Consider the following 22,545-nt stretch of genomic DNA (forward strand, 5'->3'; position numbering starts at 1 on the left):
ACTGGTGACAATTCAGGGCTCAGGTTTCTGGTGCATGTGGTTTAATATAGTACTTTTTAATAGTACTGTGTTCAGTTTTGGGCCCCTCGCTACAAGAAGGACATCGAGGTGCTTGAGCGGGTGCAGAGAAGGGCGACGAAGCTGGTGAGGGGCCTGGAGAACAAGTCCTACGAGGAGCGGCTGAGGGAGCTGGGCTTGTTCAGCCTGGAGAAGAGGAGGCTCAGGGGTGACCTTATCGCTCTTTTTAGGTACCTCGAGGGAGGCTGTAGCGAGGTGGGGGTTGGCCTGTTCTCCCACGTGCCTGGTGACAGGACGAGGGGGAATGGGCTTAAGTTGATCCAGGGGAGTTTTAGGTTAGATGTTAGGAAGAACTTCTTCACTGAAAGGGTTGTGAGGCACTGGAACAGGCTGCCCAGGGAAGTGGTGGAGTCACCATCCCTGGAAGTCTTTAAAAGACGTTTAGATGTAGAGCTTAGGGAAATGGTTTAGTGGAGGGCTGTTAGCGTTAGGTTGGAGGTTGGACTCGATGACCTTGAGGTCTCTTCCAACCTAGAAAATTCTGTGATTCTGTGATATATGGATTAACATCATGCATCTGGGGAAAAATCTAGGCAGGCTCCAAGAGGTAATGTGGGTAACACAAAAAGACAAAACTGGAAGTGTTTGCTGTGTAAGTTACAGAAATTAATGAGATACAGTTATAGAAGGTGTGGTGTTTTAGTTTCTCCTGACGTAAAATTAAGTCCTGGTTCTCGATAGGATGGAAGAAGACACTTTATCACTACACTGAGGTCAGTATGAAAAGACCAAATTGTCATGATTTCTGATAGTTCTTAGGTCTTTTATTTTCTTATAACTATGTAAACATAAGACTGATGAGTAAAACTGGGAGGAACATCTATTCTTTTGCATTAATAATAATTAAAAATTGAGTCTTTAAAAGAAGGGGAGAAACCTGCTATCACATAAAGAAAAAGGGAATAAAATTTGGCAAAATTCCCAGTGTTGAGCCATATTTGAAGTCATAAATTAAAAATTAACTAATCTAACTAATGGAACTAAGAGGAAGTAAATACTCTTTATGTACATTAGCTTTTCTTAGAAGGTCTGCCTCTCCCATCAATAAAAGGCTTGTGACCTCTTTGACCGCAAACTCACCATGATATTAAAAACTGTCACTTAAATTTCCTTTGTTTAAGCAATCTGGCAAGCAGCAAGGCACCGTTGGCAATGTAACAACCTATTTATCCAACAGCTAGAATCTCATCCTAATATGCTGTATGTCATCCTTCAGAATTGGTTGTTTGCAGTCTATGGATAAAATGTAGCCACCTATACCAGCTGGCTTAATACTGTGTCCAGCATAACTGCTCAGGCTGAAAGGAGAAGTAAAAAAAAAAAGCCCTAAGTGTGACCGTCCACTGGGTCATCATAGTAAAAGGTCAAGTGTAAACCCTGAGATGTTTGAATTTAAACAGTGAAGAAGAATGAGGGCACAATACCAACGCTGTGTCCATTTGGTAAATAATGTCGTGCCTGATGCCTGCAATTTGTAAGGCTCTTACAACACTGTCTAGATGCAGACTTGAGAGAAGCAATAAATACATGTATGTACTTAAAGGACTGGAAGCAGTGTTTGGTTGGTAGAAATTTAATTCGACAAAAAAGATTTGGAAAAAACTTTGTTGTAGAGTAGAAGTTACTAGACATTAGGTGCTAAAGGGCTTACTTGCCCTGATAGAGAAAGAGGTGATGAGTTTGAGTGGGATAGAAGACATCTGGGCTTATCAAGGGGGCTGATAATGGGTTGGAAACAATCTTCCAAGATCAGTGGGGGTGTCTCCATTTCTTTCTGTCTTTGGATGAAGACTGGTTCCTTCTGTTATAAATTCCAAGTCAATTTAGCTTTATAAGATTTATTTATGAGGTCAATAAAAGGCACGTGAACAGTGCTGGGTGCATGGGGAGTCTGGGCACACACACATGTTATATCAGGCGGCTGTTTTTTATGCTCCTAGGCTGATACATACATGTATTCATTACTACTTCTAGAAAAGGCAGGGTTATTATAATTAGTTCCCGGAATCCAAACCCTCCCTCTGGCGCGTGCATATCAGTTTCCAGTGGTCCAGCTGGGGCTCTCTTGTGCTGAAGACTCGTAGTCTTCCTCCCAGGCTTTTTCCTTGTCCTTCTCCTTTATCCATCTTGGCTGGATGTCAGAGACTTGTGCAGCATCCCCTACAAGCTTTGTCTTTTAGTCATCCTTCAACTTTCCCATTCTCCTTAATCTCTTGGCTAGATATCAGAGACATGTGTAGTGTCCCACGCAGTAGTCACAATAGTTAGCGGTTATTCTGAAACCCCCCAGATATCAGAGACTCAAGGTTTACCCTTCAAGCCCTGTATTGACACAAATTGCTGAAACATTCCTTACGCTTCTCAGCGAGCTCTCAGGAGGTGTGGGTACAAGTTACTGGTTTAAATACAGGGGCAGCTAGATGAGGCTTGAAGGCTTGTGCAAGAGGAGCCAGCACACACTTCTGGCCATATGTTCTGCAAATGGGAGTAGTCCACATGTGACAAGCGTACCCACAGAGGTGACTGAAGTACCCATTGAACTGGGTTGGGACAGCCAAGCATTCTGAGCCAGTGAAGGGGAAAAGTCAAAGCTGTTCTTCTCCACTGGGCATGAGATGGGGCACAAGGTTCACTAGCTCTATTCAGCCAAGAGAAATAAAAATATTAGAGAAGTTCACAGACTTCCCCAAGGTAAAAGGAGAGAAAAAATGATGTTCTTTATTGCTAAAGTACTGACTAACATCATAAAACCACTGCAGCATGGCAAGGTACAATGTGTAAACATTTCTTTTACATATTATTGTGCTCCATCTTTAGATGTACTTTTCAGACTTTTTTATTTATATTCTTAACTTTTATGTTGTGGTGATTTAACACCGATGGGCAGCTCAGCATCTCCATGCCACACTCTCGCTCCTCCTCCTCAACAGATCAGGGAGAAAACAGGATGAAAAAGAGGTTCATGGGTTGAGATAAGGGCAGGATGATTGCTCACCAACCACAGAGGCAACACAGACTCAGCAAAGAGAGATTAATGTAATTTATTGCCTACTCCCAACTGACTGTAGCAGTGAGAAACTGAAAACAAACTAAAACACTTTCCCCCCATTCACCCTCCTCCCCCTGAGCAGCACACAGGAATGGGGAATGGGGGCTGTGGTCAGTCCCTGATGCTTCATCTCTGCTGCTCCCTCACGGTCCCTCTCTGCCCCTGCTCCATGCAGGGTCCCTCCCACAGGATGCCGTCCTTCCCCAACTGAGCCTGTGGGGGCTGCCCAGAGGCAGCAGCTCTCCAAGCACTGCTCCCACACTGCTCTGTCCCACGGGGTCCATCCATCCCCCAGGAGCAAACTGCTCCAGCATGGGTCCCCCACGGGTGGGTGGAAGTTCCCCCCAGCCCCCCTGCTCCTGCGTGGGCTCCTCTCCACAGGCTGCAGCTCCGGCCCGGGGTCTGCTCCTGCGGGGGCTCTCCATGGGCCGCAGCCTCCTCCAGGCCACATCCACCTGCTCCACCAGGGGCTCCTCCACCCATGGGGGGGCTGCAGCATGGAGATCTGCTCCATGTGGGACCCATGGGCTGCAGGGGGACAGCCTGCTCCACCAGGGGCCTCTCCACAGGCTGCAGGGGAACTGCTGCTGCCTGCCTGGAGCACCTCCTGCCCTCCTGCAGTGACCTTGGGGGCTGCAGGGCTGCTTCTCACTGCTCTCTCCTTGCTGTTGATGCCCAGCAGGTTTTCTTTTTTTTCCCCTTTTTTCGATCTGTTCTTCCAGAAGCACAACCAATATTGCTCACTGGTTTGGCCCTGACCACCAGTGGGTCCCTTTTGGAGCCACATGGAGGTGGCTCTGGTCTGAGCTTGGAAGACTGCTGGGCTGTGCTCACAGAGCTCAAACCACACCAGGTTGAACCACTTCTTCCTTGGTAGCTGGCATCAGGGGTCTCCCTGCTGGTGAGTGGGTTCTTGTCCACAGGCCAGCTGATGGAGAGTCTGAGTCCACACAGGGAGTAGGTGATTACTTCTTTTATACCTTTTCTCATGCCCCACCTTCAGCCCTTTCGAAACAGTTGAATGTGAATCTGGTGCTGGTGATCAGCTGGTGCTCAGCTCATGCTCCAGGCGATGTCTAGCACCTCCTTATCCTCAAGATTATTTAACTCTTGCATTCCTTTGTTCCCTTTATCCCCTTTATCTCTGTTTGTGTGAGCCTGCAGTGTCACTGGAGATTTATGGGGGTGGGGGAGACCACCAGGCCTCTGCCTGTCACCGTAGGACTTTGGTCAGCCTACACGGTGCAGTGACATAGCCAGGAATCCTACCCTCTGAGAGCACCCCAAAGCTATCTCCTTCTTTATGGCCATGCCACCCCTAGTCCTGCCCTTGCCTATGCAGTGCACTGTTAGTGTGGCATCCTGTTGGTCAAGGTGGGATCCATGTATCTTATACTGGGGGAGCATGCTGAAGGAACAATGCACAGTAAGCTAAATATAGTGTCAAGATGGGCTGAAAATTATCTGTGCTCCCATCCTACATACTAAGACTTACAGGTCTTCCAGAAGAAGAAATGGAGAAGCAGAGTGGGATGGAAGGTCCTTTACAGATCTGTCACTGTGAGGTAAAGATTTGTGCAGAAAAATGCCAGAGCTCAACTAATGCTGTTGAGGAACTGGAGCAAGCTATAAGAGATCAATTCTATCTGATGCGTAATTTAACTCCACAAACAAGGAAATGCCCACACTATATACTGCTCTTTTCAGGTCTGGATAAAGCCCTATACCTTTAGGATTTATGAACCTATTTGTACCTGCAGCAGTAATTTTCATCTTGCTCATACCGTCTGAATCATTTGCTTGCATTCTAAAATGTAGTAAATGACTTAAACAGCCATTATGCTCTTGTTTTTGTGTTTTGTGGGGACAAGAGATGTAGGTAGGTGCATGTTCTGTTGGTTATGGTGTTAACCCCTGTAGCCTTGTCAAAAGGTATGTGCATATTCAGTGTGTAATAGGGCTGACCCTTTTCTTGGAGAATTTTTGGGCTCTGGGTTTTCCTGATTTACAAAGGCAACATATCAAAATATTTTAATGATGCATATTTTTTGTGATTCTGTAATTCTGTGATTTTAAAACCAGTGACAGAGAGAGAGAGAGAGAAACAATAAAAACAGGTTAATAAGCTTATTAGCCTATTATTCATTTTTTGGTACTGGAAAGGGGAAATTTGGCTAGCTATGTGTAAGTGGTTGTACATCAAGCTGTGTTAGTGTGATGTCTCTCTTACATGTCTCTAAAATGTATAGTGAGTTGCAAGGTGTTGGAGACAAATACTGTTCTCACCTTGAATTGTTTTACTCAAATCAGGAGAATGAATGACCTTTTGAACTCATTTTGAATTGCAGCAGCAGTCCTATTTTATTGCCTGTTGTCTTTTTGTCTTTCTCTGTGAAACAGAGATGGTGTCTGGTATTTATTGGAAGGTGACTTTTTTTTTTTTTTTTAAGTGGTGTTTTGTTTTGTTGTTGTTGATTTTTTAAATGTTATTGCATTATTTCTGTAACCTTGGGTACTTGAATCATTTGCAGCCATCCTGAAACACAGGCTCTGGACCTGGCCAAACAAGAACTTGAGCAAAACTGCTCTTTAATATAATCAGCCAATTTCCCAATGTTGTCACTGCCCTGTGCTCAAGGACAATACCTAGACCTTGGTTTCTGGACAATATTTAACCTTTTTTTTATCTTGTCTTAAACTGCCAAATACAAAACAATTAACAACCTCTTTGCTCACAGGAGCACAGGGCTAATCCTACTGAGCATCATCAGTGCTCCTGAGAGCACTCCCTTCAACCACCCCTCTGTGTATGTGCTGCAGGCAACACCGGGTGCAGTGTGATTGAATTATTCAAGGCCAATTGAACCATGCTCCACCATCTCTGTGGACTGCGAGCACAGACAGAAGGTCTGCAGCTTCCACGCCACCTGTCCAGAAGCAGATTTGCTCATGAAAGTATTTAAAAAGTTGGGAGGAGGAGTACCAGCAACTAGTCCTAATGAGTGAAAGAAAAGTGGATTGTTGTGTGTTGGAGCACAGTAAACCTCATGTTGTAACCTGTGTTGCCATGACCCCCACTTTTCCTTCTTTGCATCTGTTTTAATGCAGTTTGCAGCTATGTCCTTGCCACCATGGCTGGTAGCAAGGGGCACGAGATGGGGTCTCTTGGTGGGGTCTCTGCAAGTGCACCCTGTCAGCTACTGACTAGAGCCAAGGACTATCAGTGCATCAAGGCAGGGACTAGGTCTTCCATCTGCAAAGTGTCTAGGATGCTACAGAAATATAAATAGAAAGGAGCAGATTGGGCTTCATCATTTCTCCAAAACCTGCCTACGATTTGTACTTCTCTGGACCCCCTAGAGATGATTATAAATGGGGAGTGTGATATAAACCCTGATGTTTCCTGATCCTTCCTATCAGGCTATTTGAATGGAAATTTATAACTGCACAGGAAACTGCTTTGAAGTAATTAATGATCACTTTCTCATTCTTCCTTTTTCTTCAGAGGATATCTGGATTACAGCCATTGACGGGAAACCACGAGAACCCGCTGGCTCCAGCCACTGACACTGCAGGCCCACAGCCCCCCCTCGAATATCCCAGCTCCTCAGGTCCCTTTTGTTTCCCCTTCTTATCAGTAACAAAGTCCAGGGGCCCCTCTCCAAAGCAATGCTGGAGCTCCTCAATGGCCCATCCATTTGTAACTGGAGACTGGGTCTTCGGCATTGTCTCTGTTATCCCTTGTCCTCCGGGTTTGTGCCTGGGTGTCCTTGTTTATCACACACCTTTGCTTATTATCCCCTTTGCTTTGAAAAGGTCCTTGCTCAGATAACGTTAATGAAGCAAATGCTCTTACCTTCCGCATACTCTCACAAGTTACATATACAAGATTTTAATCTTTCTGACTTGCATATCTTTACCTTCTGGTATTAAAGACAGAGGTCTGTCAAGGCTGTTGGCAAGACAGAACAGAACACATTGCTTGGGATTTTTCTCTGGTCTCTTGGATTTTATTTTTTATTTTTATCAATTATGAATGTTTCACTTTAATAGATTTTAGGGTCATCTTTGAATATGAATCTTGTGCCAGGTGGTTTTTCTATTTTTGAATAATAATATTTATGAATAAGATTTTTTTTTTTTTTTTTTAATAAGGACAAGCTAAAAACTGAGGTTATAGAAAGTTCCCGCTTAAGGGATTTTTAACTTAATTTACTACAGTGGTTTTACAAGTAGGGATGAGGCATAGTTAGAAATGTTCCTCTGTGCCAAGTTAGCTTTTATCTGGGAGTTACTGTTCGGTGCAGATGTATGTATGCAATAAAAAAAGGGCCCCAAAGCAACCATATAGGGAAACATCTGAGTACTTTTCAGCATTATATTTTGATGATAAACTGCGCAATTTGGGAAGTAGCCAAGATAAGATGTCAGCGACTGAATTATTCTCAGGGTCAGGCTAGGCGTGCAAACCTCCTGGTCGCATCTTCTCCCTTATTTCCTCTAGAGAACAAATCTCAAGAATAAGAATTAAGAATAAGAATAAGAATAAGAATAAGAATAAGAATAAGAATAAGAATAAGAATAAGAATAAGAATAAGAATAAGAATAAGAATAATACGATGATGATGATGAAGAAGAAAAAGCTGTCTGCTAGGTAGGAAGCTCAGCTTCTACCTGCATGGGGGCTGCTGTTTGACCACCAGAAGGGGGTCCTTTCTCCTGCTGCAGTTCCCCCACCACCAGTGCACCGACTACAGCCAGCAAGAGCGAGGTTGCTGCCACTTGCGTGCCAGTTAAATCTCCATCACAACTCCAGCCCCCTCGATGGCAGCAGCTATGGGAGCGGGTTAGGAGGACGCTGGGCAAACCCCAGCCGCTCGTTGCCCTCACAACCCGGAGCCGATGCTGAGATTTTCCCCATCGTCTCCGGCCCTATCTAGCGGGGAAGGAGGGGGATGTTTCTTGCTGGGTGCCCGGCCAGGGGGGTCCCGCCCGCCGGGAGGGGCCGGCCCGGCCCCGCCTCCGCCCCCGCGGAGCGGTGCGGAGCTGCGCGGAGCCCGGAGGAGCCCGGAGGAGCCGCGGAGATGCTGAGCTCGCCCTGGGCACGCTTCTACTCCAACAGCTGCTGCCTCTGCTGCCATGTCCGCACCGGCACCATCATCCTCGGCGTCTGGTACCTGGTAAGAAGGGGTTTGGGGGGGTCCCGACACTGGCAGGCGCGGCTGAGCCCCGGTGAAGGTCCGGCGCTTCCCCGCCGCTCCTTGGCAGGGCTGGTGGTGGGAATCTGCCGACGGCAGGAGAGGAAATCCGTGGGTATTTAAGGGTGTGCAGGGGTCTCGAACAAAAAGCAGGTTTGGGGGTGAAGATGTGAGAGGTGAGGGTTTGTCCCGGCTCCCCAAACTTCGGAGCAAGGGTTTGCTGCTCACTGCAGCACTGGGGCCCCATGGATGCGCTGGATCTGCCGAGGCTGCTCGGGTGCTGACCACACTGCACAGAAAATCTTGTGCTCTCAAGATTTTTGAGACGCTGCTTTGCAAAAAGGGCAGGTGCTCTCGTCACTGCTGCTCCGCGTGTACCAGATAACTGGTGGTCGGTGGCATCTGAGCCTGGCTGACAGGGGACTGGAGGTTTGCAGGAGCCTCCGTGACATATCAGGAAGACTTCTTTGCTCCACCAGGCTGGAGGAGTGAGGAACTGACCCTTGAGGCACAGCCTTAATGGGTCATCTCCCATCCATCCAGAGGCTGTTGGGCACCTGATGTTGTTGGACACCCAGTTGTCCAGCTAGGGAAAGAGGAGGAGACGCGCCAAGCCCCCGTCTCCTCTCCCGTCAGTGACAATCTTTCCTCAATCCCTCGGGTAGCAGGGCAGGAAAAGCAGCTTTCCCAGAGCCAGCCCCGTAGTCATGGGGTTTGCAAATGTGTCACAGCAATAAAAAGAGGTGGTTCGTTGTTTTGGGTTATGTGGATGTGTTGCTTCTCAGCCTGTTTTGTCTTCCCAGTCTCTTGGTGCAAGAAATCCTGATGCCAAGGCCACGCAGAGCTGTTTGCCAAGGGTCACTGCAGACGGAAGCAGATTAGACCCAGGCTTGTTTGCTAACTGCTGAAATTCCCTTCAGAAGGAAGTGAAAAATGCTCGGCTGTCCTCCATTGTAGGGCAGCTCATTAAATAAATTCAATCAGCGTAATTAAAATGCTAGGTTGACAACTATGTCCCAGAAATCACATAAAATATGATGGCCTATAAAATGCATATTTCACCACTGATAAAATGGTGTTTCAGTTCAGCTATTTCTTGCTCCCCATTTAATAGTTAAATGAAATATCCACAGCCTGTGGTATCCAGAATAACCACAGCATTGAAAAAGATGGCCTTTTTGCCCACCTACAACAGAGTTTCAGTGGGTCTGAATATGACCTGAAAGCTTTTGAACATTTCTTCCAGGATTCTTGTTATTTCTTTCAGTCAGCCTTCAGCTGAATGAAGGCTCTTTACATCAGCTCCACAAAGACAGGGATACAGATACTTTAGCTTTTCAGTGGACCTAAAAATATTCAAGGAAGAGGGAATTAAGTACATTAGCTTAGCTTTAGTTACAAAGAAAAGGCTGAGGGCTTTTTTTTTTTTAAGCTTTACCTACCATGTTACTAACATTTAAATGCCAGTGCCCCAGTTTCACTTAGTACATTTCTGCAAAACCTCTTTAAAAATGTTCTATTCTAAGTATTGATTTTTTTCCTGATTTATACCTCTTCCTATTTTGCTTCCTTCCTTTTTATACATGTTTCAGGGAAGATTCCTAAATGACTTCAAACTGACAATAGCTCATAACATGCCAGTTAACTCGTAACACTGCTTTCTACTCTTTCTCATATATCACACATAGTTTTATTTTTAAGGTTGACTATTATGAACAGAAATTTTGCTGCATGTTGATAGTAAATACTAAACCTTTTTGCTAGCTTACCAAGTTAGGAGGTAAATAAAGGCTAGCCGCTTAAGTCAATAAGCCCCTTAAGCCCTTGTTTGTAAGTTCTAGTTTACAAAGTCATATAAGAAAATATCGTTTTATCTCAGATCAATTGTGTTCTGATACCATATACATAAAAATTGGTGCTGTCCTGCTGGTGATTTTTCCTCTTCATTCATTCTGTGTGGCTGTATTACTCCAAACCACAAACGAGCTATGAGTGTTGCCTCAAATAAAAGTTTTTTAAAAAAAAACACTTTGATTTTTCACCACACTAATATGTTTTCTCTATACTGTTTGCCATTAATCTTTACAGGAAATTACTTGAGAAATAAAATCCCCCTAGAGAAAGAATAGCTTTCTTTTTGCTTTTTGCATATCTTGCTTCTTGTGAAGTGCAAGTCTTACTAATCCCCTGCCTATGAATATAATGATTCTGTATTGCAGAATGAGTTTCTTAAGAAGAAGAAAAAAATAGTAGCTTGTAAGCTTGGGGAGGTTTTTTAAGTAACATTTTCATATGTTGAACAGGTTTTCAGTTAGGATAATTTCAGGAGGCAGAATTTCTGACTAAATGTGGAAAAAGCCGTGTGTGTCTCTGTGATGATGTTTTAGCTCTTCAGTTTTAATGTTTTAATTGGATGTTTGGGATCCTCCAAATAGTGGAGAGTGAAGGGAGGTGAATGCAGGTGGGGCTGTGGGGTGATCAGAGCACTTTCCCCTGCAGGTAAAGGGCAAGAACAGTGGTCTCATAAAATATCAATAGCTGGGAAATAAATATTTAACTTTGCTTCATTTTAGAACATAATGGATCTCAGAATGCTGATGTTTCTGCAGCTGTTGTGTTTCGGTAGTTTCTTTCTGGTAGAGCCATAGGCACCACATCTAGACTAATGTAATACAGTATTACATAATATTACACTATAGTATGCACCTTAAAATATACTATCAAAAAGCGTACTTCAATGTAAAATGTAACTTGTAAAGGGTGGAGCAGCCAAATATCAATCAGAAGAAAATTCCTGACAGCAATATCTAGTAGGGCTCCAGAGTGGCCTGCACTTCAGGAGCTGATGTGCTGCACTGGGGAGAAAAACTTCAGGCATGCTGTAATGTTGAAGATAAATGTAATGTTCATAAACTGGCAATAATATAGCTGGCTGGAGGGTAATATTTATTCAGAAACCTGGGGACCAGTTCAGTTCAGCTGGTTATTGATCTTTGTCTCTCATCCCACTGGCATGGACTTTATACCTCTTTGTGTTACACCAAACACAAAATCTGAGGCCATAAGTAATAAAGCAGAAGACTTTGGGGCACAAAAGTCTTAAAAGTGTCATATATGTAGGGAAAAAAAAGAAGGACAATGAGAATGAAAAGCTGGCGTTTTTGTTAGCTCCAAGTGATCCAGTGGGTAGTGGTGAGTCAGAGTAATATCCTCTTTGGTAACAGCACTTGTAAACACAGCATGTTGTCTTCCCGAGTAAATGCACTCCCCTTTCTTTATCTAAAAAACAAAGAAGAAACAGCGTCTGATGTGCTGACAGTGCCACAGAAGGGTTTTCCATTAGCTCGACACATGGCAGCAGGGGCTTTGTTTACACCCCGCGGCTCCGCCGGCACCATCTGGGACAGCAGCAATTATTTTCCATTGACTTGCGCGGGGCAAAGATGAAACTTTCATCTTTCTGGAAAAAAATAATCCGGGAGGGGTGGGGGGGGGGGGAACACGAGGAGAAAGAGCTTTGCCTCTGTGGATGCGGGGCAGCCGGGACCCCACAACCACCACGGGAGCTGTCCGGCACGGCCCGTGCTGAAGCTCTGCTCCGTTTCCTCAACCCAGGGCCCTGCGAGGGAGCCTAAAAATAAAAAACTAATGGAAGAGCAAGAGCCTTTTATGACTGCCAGTTATTCAGATTGCTGAGGCACTCTCTGAAGGACATGTGGTATGAACATAAATAGAGCAAGCCTAAGTTTTTAGCCGGGGTGGCTTCGACGTTCAAGCTATTTGTGGAAAGCTCAGGACGGATTGCTAGTCGTGATGTTTCAGTGCTAGATTTTTCTGAGTGGATGGTTGAAAACTTGAATGGTTTCTGTCAGCATTCCAGTTGTTTTTAATGAAGGGATAGAGTCCTAATGGATGAAAAAATGTATTGGTAGTATCCTTTCTATATGGTAAAGCAAAAGAGAAGTACTGCTTACTATAGTCTCATTGTGCAATGGATTTACAGGATGATCACTCTGCTGAGATCAGGAGAGTGCTCTTGGCCTGATGTCAAAAAGAGATTCAAGGTCTATGTTTTGTGACTGGGCCATGCTTATTCCCTTGTCTTTTCCAAGGCCTGTGCAAAACAGCATGTATGGCGATGTGCTTAAATACCCATTAGAAGATTACTGAAATCTTGGCAGGGAGCAGAGATCAGCACTGGCTGTTCATGTAAACAAAATATACCCACACTGAGGTTCTTCTAACGTGCTCTGTCCTCATTCCTGTAACCTTTAGACTGTCTAGGACTGCTCACATCACCAAGGAGTTGTAAGTGTGGGTCACCTGAATGGTGTGAAAAAGTCTTTTCAGGAAAGGCAGAAGAAATTAAAAAAAAAAAAAAAAAAAAGTGAAGTTATAATTTTCAAACCTGTAAGAATTGGGAGATTTTGAAAAATGAAAAAAAAAAAATGAATTGTGAAAATTGTGAAAAGGGGAAAATTGTACCATTAGAAACTTTGAGGTTCAAGGTAACTGGGATCTTTGTTATCTTAGAGCCACGTTGTGGGAATTTGCATGACTGCAAGTTTGAGGTCTTGTGTTTTACTTAGAAATTTCATAGAATCATCAAATCATTAAGGTTAGAAAAGACCTCCAAGATCAACTGGTTCAACCATCATGCTACTACCAATGTCACCCACTAAACCATGTCCCTAAGCACCATGTTCAACTTCTCCTTGAGATCCCCCAGGGACGGTGACTCCACCACCTCCCTGGGCAACCTGTTCTAATGCCTGACTGCTCTTTCTGAGAAGAAATTTCTCCTAATTTTCAACCTGAATTTAGATTTCTTTGTTTTTATATAGAATGAATTTGGCTAAGAATACAGTTTCCCCAATTTTATGTGCACACAAATGGTCATACTGAACTCCCTGTTCCTTCAGACCAGCCAGGGATGTCACTTTCCATGTTGTGGCAGTGTGATGTAGCTGAGCTGTTGGGTCGAGTTATCCTGCAGGCACTGCTAGTCCCTCTTCTACCTCCTCTAACAATACAGTACTGGTGGTGCTATCTTGCAAAATGGGGCTCGCTGTGGGTTCAGCAGGTGATTACACCTCAGTGGCTCAGGCCTGGGCAGTGCATTCACAGGGAAGACATGGGTGGTGCCAGTAACATGGCTAATTCCCGTCCCTTAGCAGGAGATGCAATGTCAGCAGCAGATGAGGGTTCTCCACCATCAGGTGAAGGGGTCAGCACATAATCTGAAATGACTCGAGCTGCCTGATTCTTGTAGTGGAAATAGCTGCAGTGACTGAATATTTATGCTCCAAGTTCCATGCCTACAAAAATATTGTTATCTTTTTTATTGTTTGTGCTTTCTTTCATAAAATGAGATCTTGGAGGGGGAAAAATATTCCCAAGTAACTCTTGGTGACTTTCTGCTTTGAAAACAAACAAACAAACAAAAAAAAAAACATGAGTGCTACTTTCAAAGATTTCTACATATCATTGATGTACGTGTTGAATACCCAGCTGGCACTAGAATCAGAGGGGGATCAGGGTATTTACTTTTAGAGTGATTCAAGTCTATTTCATTATCTTATTCAAGAAGAGCAGGGAATATATTAATGATCCTGCACATAAATGCCTACTCAGGACCTGCATGGTACATTCATAAGAAAATATATGTCTGCATTTTAGACATGATAAAACAAAGAATAAAGACCAGCACTGATCATTAGACAAACAAGATGCATCTGCTCTGGAGGACTTTCTAAATAACTACATTCTGATTGTAACTTGTATAAAGAGACAGTTTAGAATTATGCAATAGCTAATTGGCAGCTTCATGAAAGGCTTCTGGTGAAGTCCTTAAATAAATTCTTTCCACCATGCACAAACCTAGGCTGGTTTCTACTGTGCTGGTCTTTATCCCATTTCCTTTCCTTCTCAGGCCAATTAATTCCTTGGGACTCCTTCAATTAAAATACTGAATAAAGTGCCATGTGGGAGAAATTTAAATTGTACAATCAACAAGACAACTTGAAAAGACCCTAATCACTCGCCTGTGGGTGGTGGAATTAATGCATGAAGAGGACAGAAAGTTTATCTGAAACAAAAAAGAAAAGGGTGGATTCATAGGTACCTGGTATCTAACACTACCTGTGCTTTGTGTCTTGAGTGAAAATCTCCAGGTTTGCTTGTTTGCTGTAATGCATAGAGGAGCTGAAGCAGCATTTTGGCAGTCCTCCCCAGACTTTGTCACGTATCAGCATGTTGATTAATGTTTCTGTTTTAAAAACTTTTTAAAGCATTGGACAGCTAAAATCCCTTGTAAGTATCTTTTGGACAGCGCGTGCATTTACTGAACACAAGGATTTCTAAACACTTCTTTAAGCAATAATCACATTGTGTATGCAGGTTTCCTTATATCCCCAGATGCCATGCTGGGATTTTTCACAGAGTATGAATTATTGCAACTAGAGCTGGTAATCTGCATCAGCTGTCCAGAATAATGACACATTTGTCTTTTCCAATTAACATAGCTATCAATTCAGAAAATGCAAACTTTTGTAAAATGCATTTTTTTAGTAAGGCTTTCAATCGGGTGATAAATTCACTGAGATTACAAGGAACAGTTTTCTCCTTCCCGTGAGAAAATGGACAGTTGAAAGAGGAGCAGAAATTAGATAAATGCTTGTTACTGGAAAGAAACACATTAAGAGTACAGTACACTATATTTACTTTCTTTTTAAAGATGGCATTCAAAAATCATGAACATATTTACAGAAAGGAGAGAAGGTATTGCATTAATCAAGTAAAAGGTGTTTAGCAGTTCTGTTGACAGTTAATGTATATTTCCTGTTGAGCCAGACATTAAGCTTTGTAAACTGATCATTGATTAGAGTGACGTCAGTGAAAATGCAATTAGTCTTATATATTCCTGGACATATGGAACGGATGTTGCAAGATAGGCAGGAATTAATCTCCTCTATTGCCTTCTTCCTCTTTCATTTTATTGTGAGGCTCATGACTTGACTATAAAGCTATGGATATTCAAAGTGGACAAAACCTGAAAATGCATGCTCTGGTGTTCAGCAGCTGAGCTTGGGGCTTAAAGGCCCATATCTCTGGACAGCAGAACAGGAAGGGAAGAGCAATGATCATTACTGAAGGTACAAGAGTACTCCTCATCCATCTGAGGCATTGTCTCTGCCAGCAAGACATCACTGAAGAAATAATTTGGACTTGAGCCTAGTGCAATGTTCTGGACCTCCTGTGGATCTGCTCTCATTCGTGTGTCTGCAGTCAGCTCCGACTCCTGTGATCTTAGTCCTCTGGCTTAGAGAGCTTTTTAAAGTGCTTTGGATGCTTTTCACTTCACTTCTGGCCTGTGCTGAGCATGGTCTTGTTCTGTCAGGAGATACTTTAAGTAGTTAATTCAGACAGGACAAATGCTTTTGGCAGAAACACAGATTTGCAGGAAATTTTTACCTTGCAGAGGTGCATTTTCCAGCTGTGAAACAGCTGGGCCCAGGCAGATTGGATAAATGTGATCAAGTTGTTTACTACTTCAGTAATTATCTGTAGTGTACCATCCTTTGTGGTATGCCTGCTTCTTTTTTTACACAACTAAATTGCTGCCTGGCTTGCAGAGTGATGTGAGGATGCAGTGTACTACTTGACAGCCCTTTTCCATTGCATGGTCTGTGTGGAAATTGCCTGTGGTGACTACGTAAGAATAATTGATCAAAGCTTTGGTGATTTTTTTGTTAGGTTGTTTGTTAAATAAGCAGGTGTGTGTGGCTTGCTGTCAGAAGCTGGGACACTCCTCTCATGATTGCAGTAGCTCATGCCCAGAGAGGCTGGAGGTCGGTCTGGGCACAGATGTCATGAGCTGGCATGGGATAAGGTACTCCAGCTGCTAGCCAGGGCAAGCTGCCTCTGGCAACCCAGCCTTCTCATTTCCAGCTGCAGTGACTGGGTCATCCTCTGTCAAGAGTCCAAATTAAGGTTCAGACTCATGGGAGGTTCCCTAAATCACCCCAATGCTGACACTTGAGCAACCTTTCACAGTTGTATTTCCAAATCTGTGTTTGGAAGTGAAGAATGACTACAGAAACCAAACAAATCCCACCTGACTATTTGAAACTCTTTTTCTAACAAAGTTTTAATGCATGCCAACTCATTTTTGGCTCTCCACAGCATCCTGAGCCAAGGTGTGTTTTAGTACGAATTGTGAGTTGTTCAGGCAATGTTGTAACCAGAACATTGCTATATGATTAAATTTCCCCCAGGCTGGGCAGAAGACTTCAGCAATCATTTTCAGGACCTTGATCAGATATAGTTTCAACTTTCTTTAAATGCAATGCAAAAGTAACAAAGAATCCACCAATAAATTTGAATGCAAATATCCCATTCCTCTAAACCACAATAGGACTAAGATTAAGTATGTAACAAATTAAACTCTATCTCTAGGGAGGCAGAAGTCTCTAGTGTGCATCCTGTACTGCCTGTCCATCTATTTTTTCTTTTATATATTTAGTCATTACCATGTTTCATTAGTGACAGGCCTCTTGTGGTTTGGGTTTTAGGACTGTTTAAAGGCTGGCAGCCAGCAGCAGTTGAGTCATTTGTATAGAAGGGTGCTGATAAATTATGCTGGACTTCCTCTATCAATTTAATCAGCATAGACTTTAAAGTTCAATGCTCAGTGTCATTGTAATAATCAAAGTTGAGATTGCATATAAAGTCTGATTAAAATATTTTATGCACCTTTCTGTTATATGCTGTCTATAATGGGCAATCTGTATTATGCTAATCTGAGCCTTCCTGGATCATTCTTTGAATTCTCATGAGTAATAAGAAAAAACAAGCAAAAAGAATTGCAGACTCTATGCTGTCTTTTCCACACTGATGAACAACTTAGTTGATACTTCTGGTTTGACTAATGTTCTCCCTATTCCAGTGCAGTGTTTCAGGTAGCAGCCAGAAACATGTGCTTAGAAAGAATTACTTGTGCAGGGAAGACATTTTCGTTTATTCTCCTACTATTTTTAAGTTAGGGCAATAACCTGAAGCTTGAGGGCTTATTTTATTTTATTATTTTTTTTTAATGTCTTGAAATATGACTGAACATGTGCACTTCCTGAATAAACATCTCAACCTTTCTGTATTCCTCCTTCCAGTGTCAGTAATAATGTCTGTGAATAGATACCACCGGTGAAAGGGATGAAGGATTTCCCTTTAACCCAACTTCACTTGGCCATCTTTGTTTCCCTTCAGGCTGTTACACTTTTTGTGGGGTGAAAAGCTAGCCAAGTGTGACTGGGTTTCCTTCCTTGAACCGTTCATTATTTCATGCATCACTTGCAGCTTGTCCCTAGCCACATCACTGGAGAGTACATACATTTTAAATAGCATGAAGCAGAAGGCTTACAGAGTGGAAAAAAGAGCGAGAAGTATCTGCTCAGACAGCCAGAACTGTCCTGATCCTTCCTTTCCTAAGAGTTCAGGCCACTGCATGACGTGTGCTTAGACGTGTGCTCAGACATAGCTCCTGGCTTCTCTCTGCCCTGAGGGGGAAGACGATTGAATTGGTGCCATGAGATCTGTAATGAAACTTGGGCACATACCAACACACTTCTTGTCTTCTCACGTCATTTGCCTGCTTTCCACAGCAGTTAGATAGCTGTAAAACCTTAATTTCTAAAAGTGCCTCCTTTTTTCCTCTGTAGTCAAAATTCAGAAAAGAAAAACATGAACTTTGCCCAGCGGGGAGAGAATATAAACAGGTAGAAAATTCTGCCTGTAAGGTACTATAGATCATAAACCTTAACTCATCATCAATGCTAAAAAAGAAATTTGTGAAAGGAGCCCCAGATGGCACAAACCTACACCAAAATGTTGTTAAATCCTGAAGACTTTTTTTTTTCTATTGTTGGATTCCTGTGTTCTCTTGATAAACAAAAGTTTTCCTGGTGATGTCTTTTATGCTAAAAGTAATATGCAACAAAAATGCAAAGAATATGCCCAATGGGATGGTAAAAGTAGGTAGAGAGAATTAAGGCTATTTGAGTTAACTTACCTAGACATCTTCCACACATTCTAACTTTCTCTGATGGTAATACTGACTTCAAGTATCCAAGTATTATAAAATACTTACAGACCTGTTGTTAGTTTAGTTTGAAGGAGCAAAAATGTTTTTTTTTTTTTTTTTCTGTTTTGTTTTTGTTTTTCTCTGGAGAATGAACACCATAGAGTTTTGCTTGAGACTCCCTTCATTTTTATTAAAAACGTTTATAATTTCTTACTAGTGAAATTAAGGTAATCATTGACTTGCTTCAATAATAATTTCATAGAGAGCAACAAACTAAAACCTACCAGTTCTGCGTGTTTTTAAATGTACTCTAGAACTGTATTTTGAAGTCTTGGCCAGCAATGCCCTTCCGATGGCCCACTGGTCATAGTCCTTATAGAAACGCACTGTTAGTTGCTGCATGGTCACAACCATTTTAGTTTATAAGCACTGCCTTCTCTTTCACCTGGTAGATCACACTGTGTCAGACAGGGGATGTAGAGTAGACTACAACGGTGTTTTTGGTAACTAGCTGCTCATATCTATCCCAGCATTATAATTCACTAATACAGATCACAGAAAGTTGTGGGGAGTAACATGGGATGATTGCATTTTCCTGAAATCCAACTTTTTGTTGTTTTTATGCTGTAGAAAATAATCTTAGCTTTGTAGGTTTCTGTTTTTATTCCCTTATCTAAACATATGTTCTTATCCCTATGTATTAGGGTGGTGTCCACTGCCTTTACAGCCTTTGGAGCTGTAGGGCCCCCAGACAGGGTGCTGGTGCTTCACCAGAGCTGGGTTGCAGGGAATGTGCTGCCCTGGCTCCTCCTGGAGCTCAGTCAGGCTGCAAAAAAGCTCAGAATTAACAGCCTATGGGCATCTTTCACAGCACAGTGTGCAGACTTTTACATGCATGGCTCCAGTTAAATTTAATTCTCAACATAAATAAAGCAAGCTTTTTTCTTTTTCCTGTAAATATAAGGAACTCTCTTCACTGCATCAGGAAGTCTTGGGAGAAGTCAAGAATATTTGTAGAGCTGACCCTATGGGGTTCAATAAAAACATCAGTGTATTTTTAATGCAATGTGCCAATTTAAAGTAAGCTTTATATTTCCTCTTCTAAACTCCTCTATCAGAGCAATTTTATTTCAACTCCTGACTGTAAGCTGGAGGAAGGCAAGGAGAAATTTCATTATTGTCACTCCTGACAATTCTGTTAGTATTTACAGGCATCTGTAAGTCACTAGCTTGAATATTGCTCCCTTTGCTTCAGTTAGGTATCAGCAGAAGATCTGCATTAATGGCATGCTCTTTGGAGCTACTGGAGATATTTTTATTTTAGGTAAGCAGGGATAGATACCAATGCAAACTGCAGCTCTGTGAAGGGTCTGAAATTATAGCAGTACTCATTTTCTTATCACCTGTTGATACAGTGCTGATACTCAGTGATATATCTGCTCTCTCTCCTCTGCATTTCACCTCCATGGGTCACTGCAGTTCACTGCTCATCTCTGGAGCAAATGGTGTGGAAGAGAAGACAACTAACTCACTGATGGCAGAAGTCTCAAAGTGTAGCACATTATATAGGTTCTAAACTCTGCATGCTGTCTGGGGTAAACACAAGGTTGCTTCCTTTCATCCTAAAACATTGCATGTTCCTTGTAGCTGTGCTGCCTCACATCAAACACAAGCGGCTGGTTCCTTATCCCTGTACAGATGGGAGGTGCTGGTCCTGATCTCAGCACCTGTTGCCTTGCTCCCTGCTACCTGTCTACACATTCTCTTACACAGTTGTTGCTATTTAAAATCTTCCACTCGTATTTGAAATTGTGTTTAGTTAGAAAAATCCAAGCAATGCTCCAATATTTGGGCTCCACGCCTCCTCTAGAACATTTCCTGTTTTCATTACATATTCTGGGGTCTCTACAAAGCAGAGTATTTCTATTTCCCTACATTGAGCAGAAGGGGGATGTATTTCATCTGTTTGCCAGAGCAGCAAGAATTTGAGATTTTTTGATATATTTTTTTTTTTCTATTACAGCGTAGGAGGACAGTTGGACATTTCTAGGACTTTCTGTGGGAACTGGTCTCTTTTTAGGACACCCCAGGTGCCATCCTGTAGGGGCTGAGCCCAGGGCAGAGCTGGAGGCTGGTAACAGGGTCCATCAACAGCCAGTGATGAACCAGGGCTAGTGGCCATCCAGGGAGCCCAACCAGGAGTAAAAGAATGAAACCAGGAACGCAGCTGGAGACAAGCTCCAACAGACTTTGGAAGGGGTTCACTAAGGCTAGAAAACAGCTCTCCTGTGGTGTTTCTTAGGCAGGGACTGACAGTTCTGGGCTGAGCTGAAATAGGGTCTTTGGTCATGGGTACACATGGCAGCAGGCCCCAGGTGGGGTCATTAGGGCCAGCAAGGCCTGTTGGTACCTCTGGGGTTCTCCTCCTATAACTCTGTGTAGACCTACGGCCATAACCAGCAGCAGGACCTCATGGACATAGCTCTGACTTGATAGTGGGAACTCTTGAATTTTATGCTCACCACCTAACACCAACCACCCTGCTGCATGATCATCAACATGTTTCTCTTTCTCAATCCACAAAAGCTCCTTTGATGATGTTTCATCAAGGGGGCACACCATTTAGTTGCTGACTGAAACATTGCATAATGAAAATGTTTTCTAAGGATTGTTAATTCATTGTTACACCATTTGTTGTTGAAGGAATTAAAAAAAAAATCAAAGAAATCTTGGCTGTATTGAGAGAGCAGTAAAACAACCTTTGCTTTTCCTATAACAGAGATTTCAACTCTTATAAAAACTGCATATGTCAACAGGGATTCACTTTATGCTCTTTTCCTTGATGATGTGTCCTTAGAAGATGCTACATCAGTAAGTTTTTAGGCACATTAAATTTATGCAGTAAAGCATTATTCAAAATTCAATGGTTGCTTCATATTTGAAACAAAAGAAAAACCCTAACAAGGTATCCAACTGTGCATATGTATCTTCCCTTGAGAAAAAGGTTGAGCAAATAAACACTTGGTGTAATTTTTTTTTTTAACTTTTTGTTGCTAACAGCACATTTGGAAGGGGCTTGGAGATCGTTATGAGGATCTCAAGACAACAACCTGGTAGGTCAGGAAAGTGATGTACTAAAGAGCCTTGGAGAGATGCCCACTGCCTGCACTAGGCTTTAGATCAGACAAACACATCCTGTGTCTTTATACACAGACTTAACGACTATGCTGACCAACATGTAATCTGAATCTGGACATATCCATATGAAGAAAGTAGACTGCCTAGGTCAGTATTTTATGAATCTTCCTATCTATATCTGTACAAAAGATTAAACTGGCATGCCTTTAAAATAGCAACACTATGCATTTATAGTTTCCGATTGCTTGATTATTTTGAGTACTCTTCTTAAGTAACATTTATTTATTGCTGATAGCTGTCCTCAAGCTTTCCACAGAAGAGTTTAAAGCAGTAACTGGATTGAAACATAAAGTTATATATAATGTTAAAAATTGAGAGGATTTATAGAATATTACTTTGAGTCCTAATGGTCATCTGATCTGCCTTGGAAGCCAAGCCAAGCCTTGAAATACAAGCCAAAACTATGGCAACAGCATTCCCAACACAAAGCTACCTAACTGCTCTGTGAAAAAAATGCAGCAATGAAGATTCCTAAACCCCTCTAGACAATATCCTCTATTGTTCAGCAAGTTGCATAACCTAAATTCCCTTTTCCTGTAATTTAAATTTGTTACTTTACTCATCTCTCAGTGGATCTGAAGGAGTTTATTGCCTCCTTTTCCTTGTCTTTCATATTCAGCATATGAAAGGCTGGGAGTATCTCCCTCCACCTTCTCCTCACTAGACTAAGATCTCCCGGCTTTTTCACTGTCAGTCACACATTCTGGATGTCTGATCACCCTCTGTTCTGTTGTAGGATCCTCTACGGGGTTTTTCTTGGTATGTTTTTGAAGGGCTTTGAACTGTGCCCTTCCTGCAGAGCCCCTGTGGAGGGCATGTAGGAGGTCAATTTGCATCTAATACCCAGGATCCTGCAGCACCTATGGGACAGTGCTGAATCGTGTTCAGTTTATTCACTGTCACAGCCAGGACTCCTTTCTGAGGGAGGAACTGTTACCTACTCA

At 42.7% G+C, this 22,545-nt stretch overlaps 1 protein-coding gene across 1 annotated transcript in view; it reads left to right on the top strand.

Annotated features, from left to right (window-relative positions):
- The first annotated feature begins 8,082 nt into the window (after positions 1-8,082).
- Positions 8,083-22,545, top strand: part of LAPTM4B (lysosomal protein transmembrane 4 beta) — a 60,938-nt gene continuing 46,475 nt past the window's right edge. The window contains exon 1 of the mRNA XM_032181151.1: positions 8,083-8,307. Coding sequence (XP_032037042.1) covers positions 8,083-8,307 — 225 coding nt within the window. The remainder of the gene's footprint in view (positions 8,308-22,545) is intronic.

Source organism: Aythya fuligula, chromosome 2, assembly GCF_009819795.1.
Source record: "Aythya fuligula isolate bAytFul2 chromosome 2, bAytFul2.pri, whole genome shotgun sequence".
NCBI lineage: Eukaryota > Metazoa > Chordata > Aves > Anseriformes > Anatidae > Aythya > Aythya fuligula.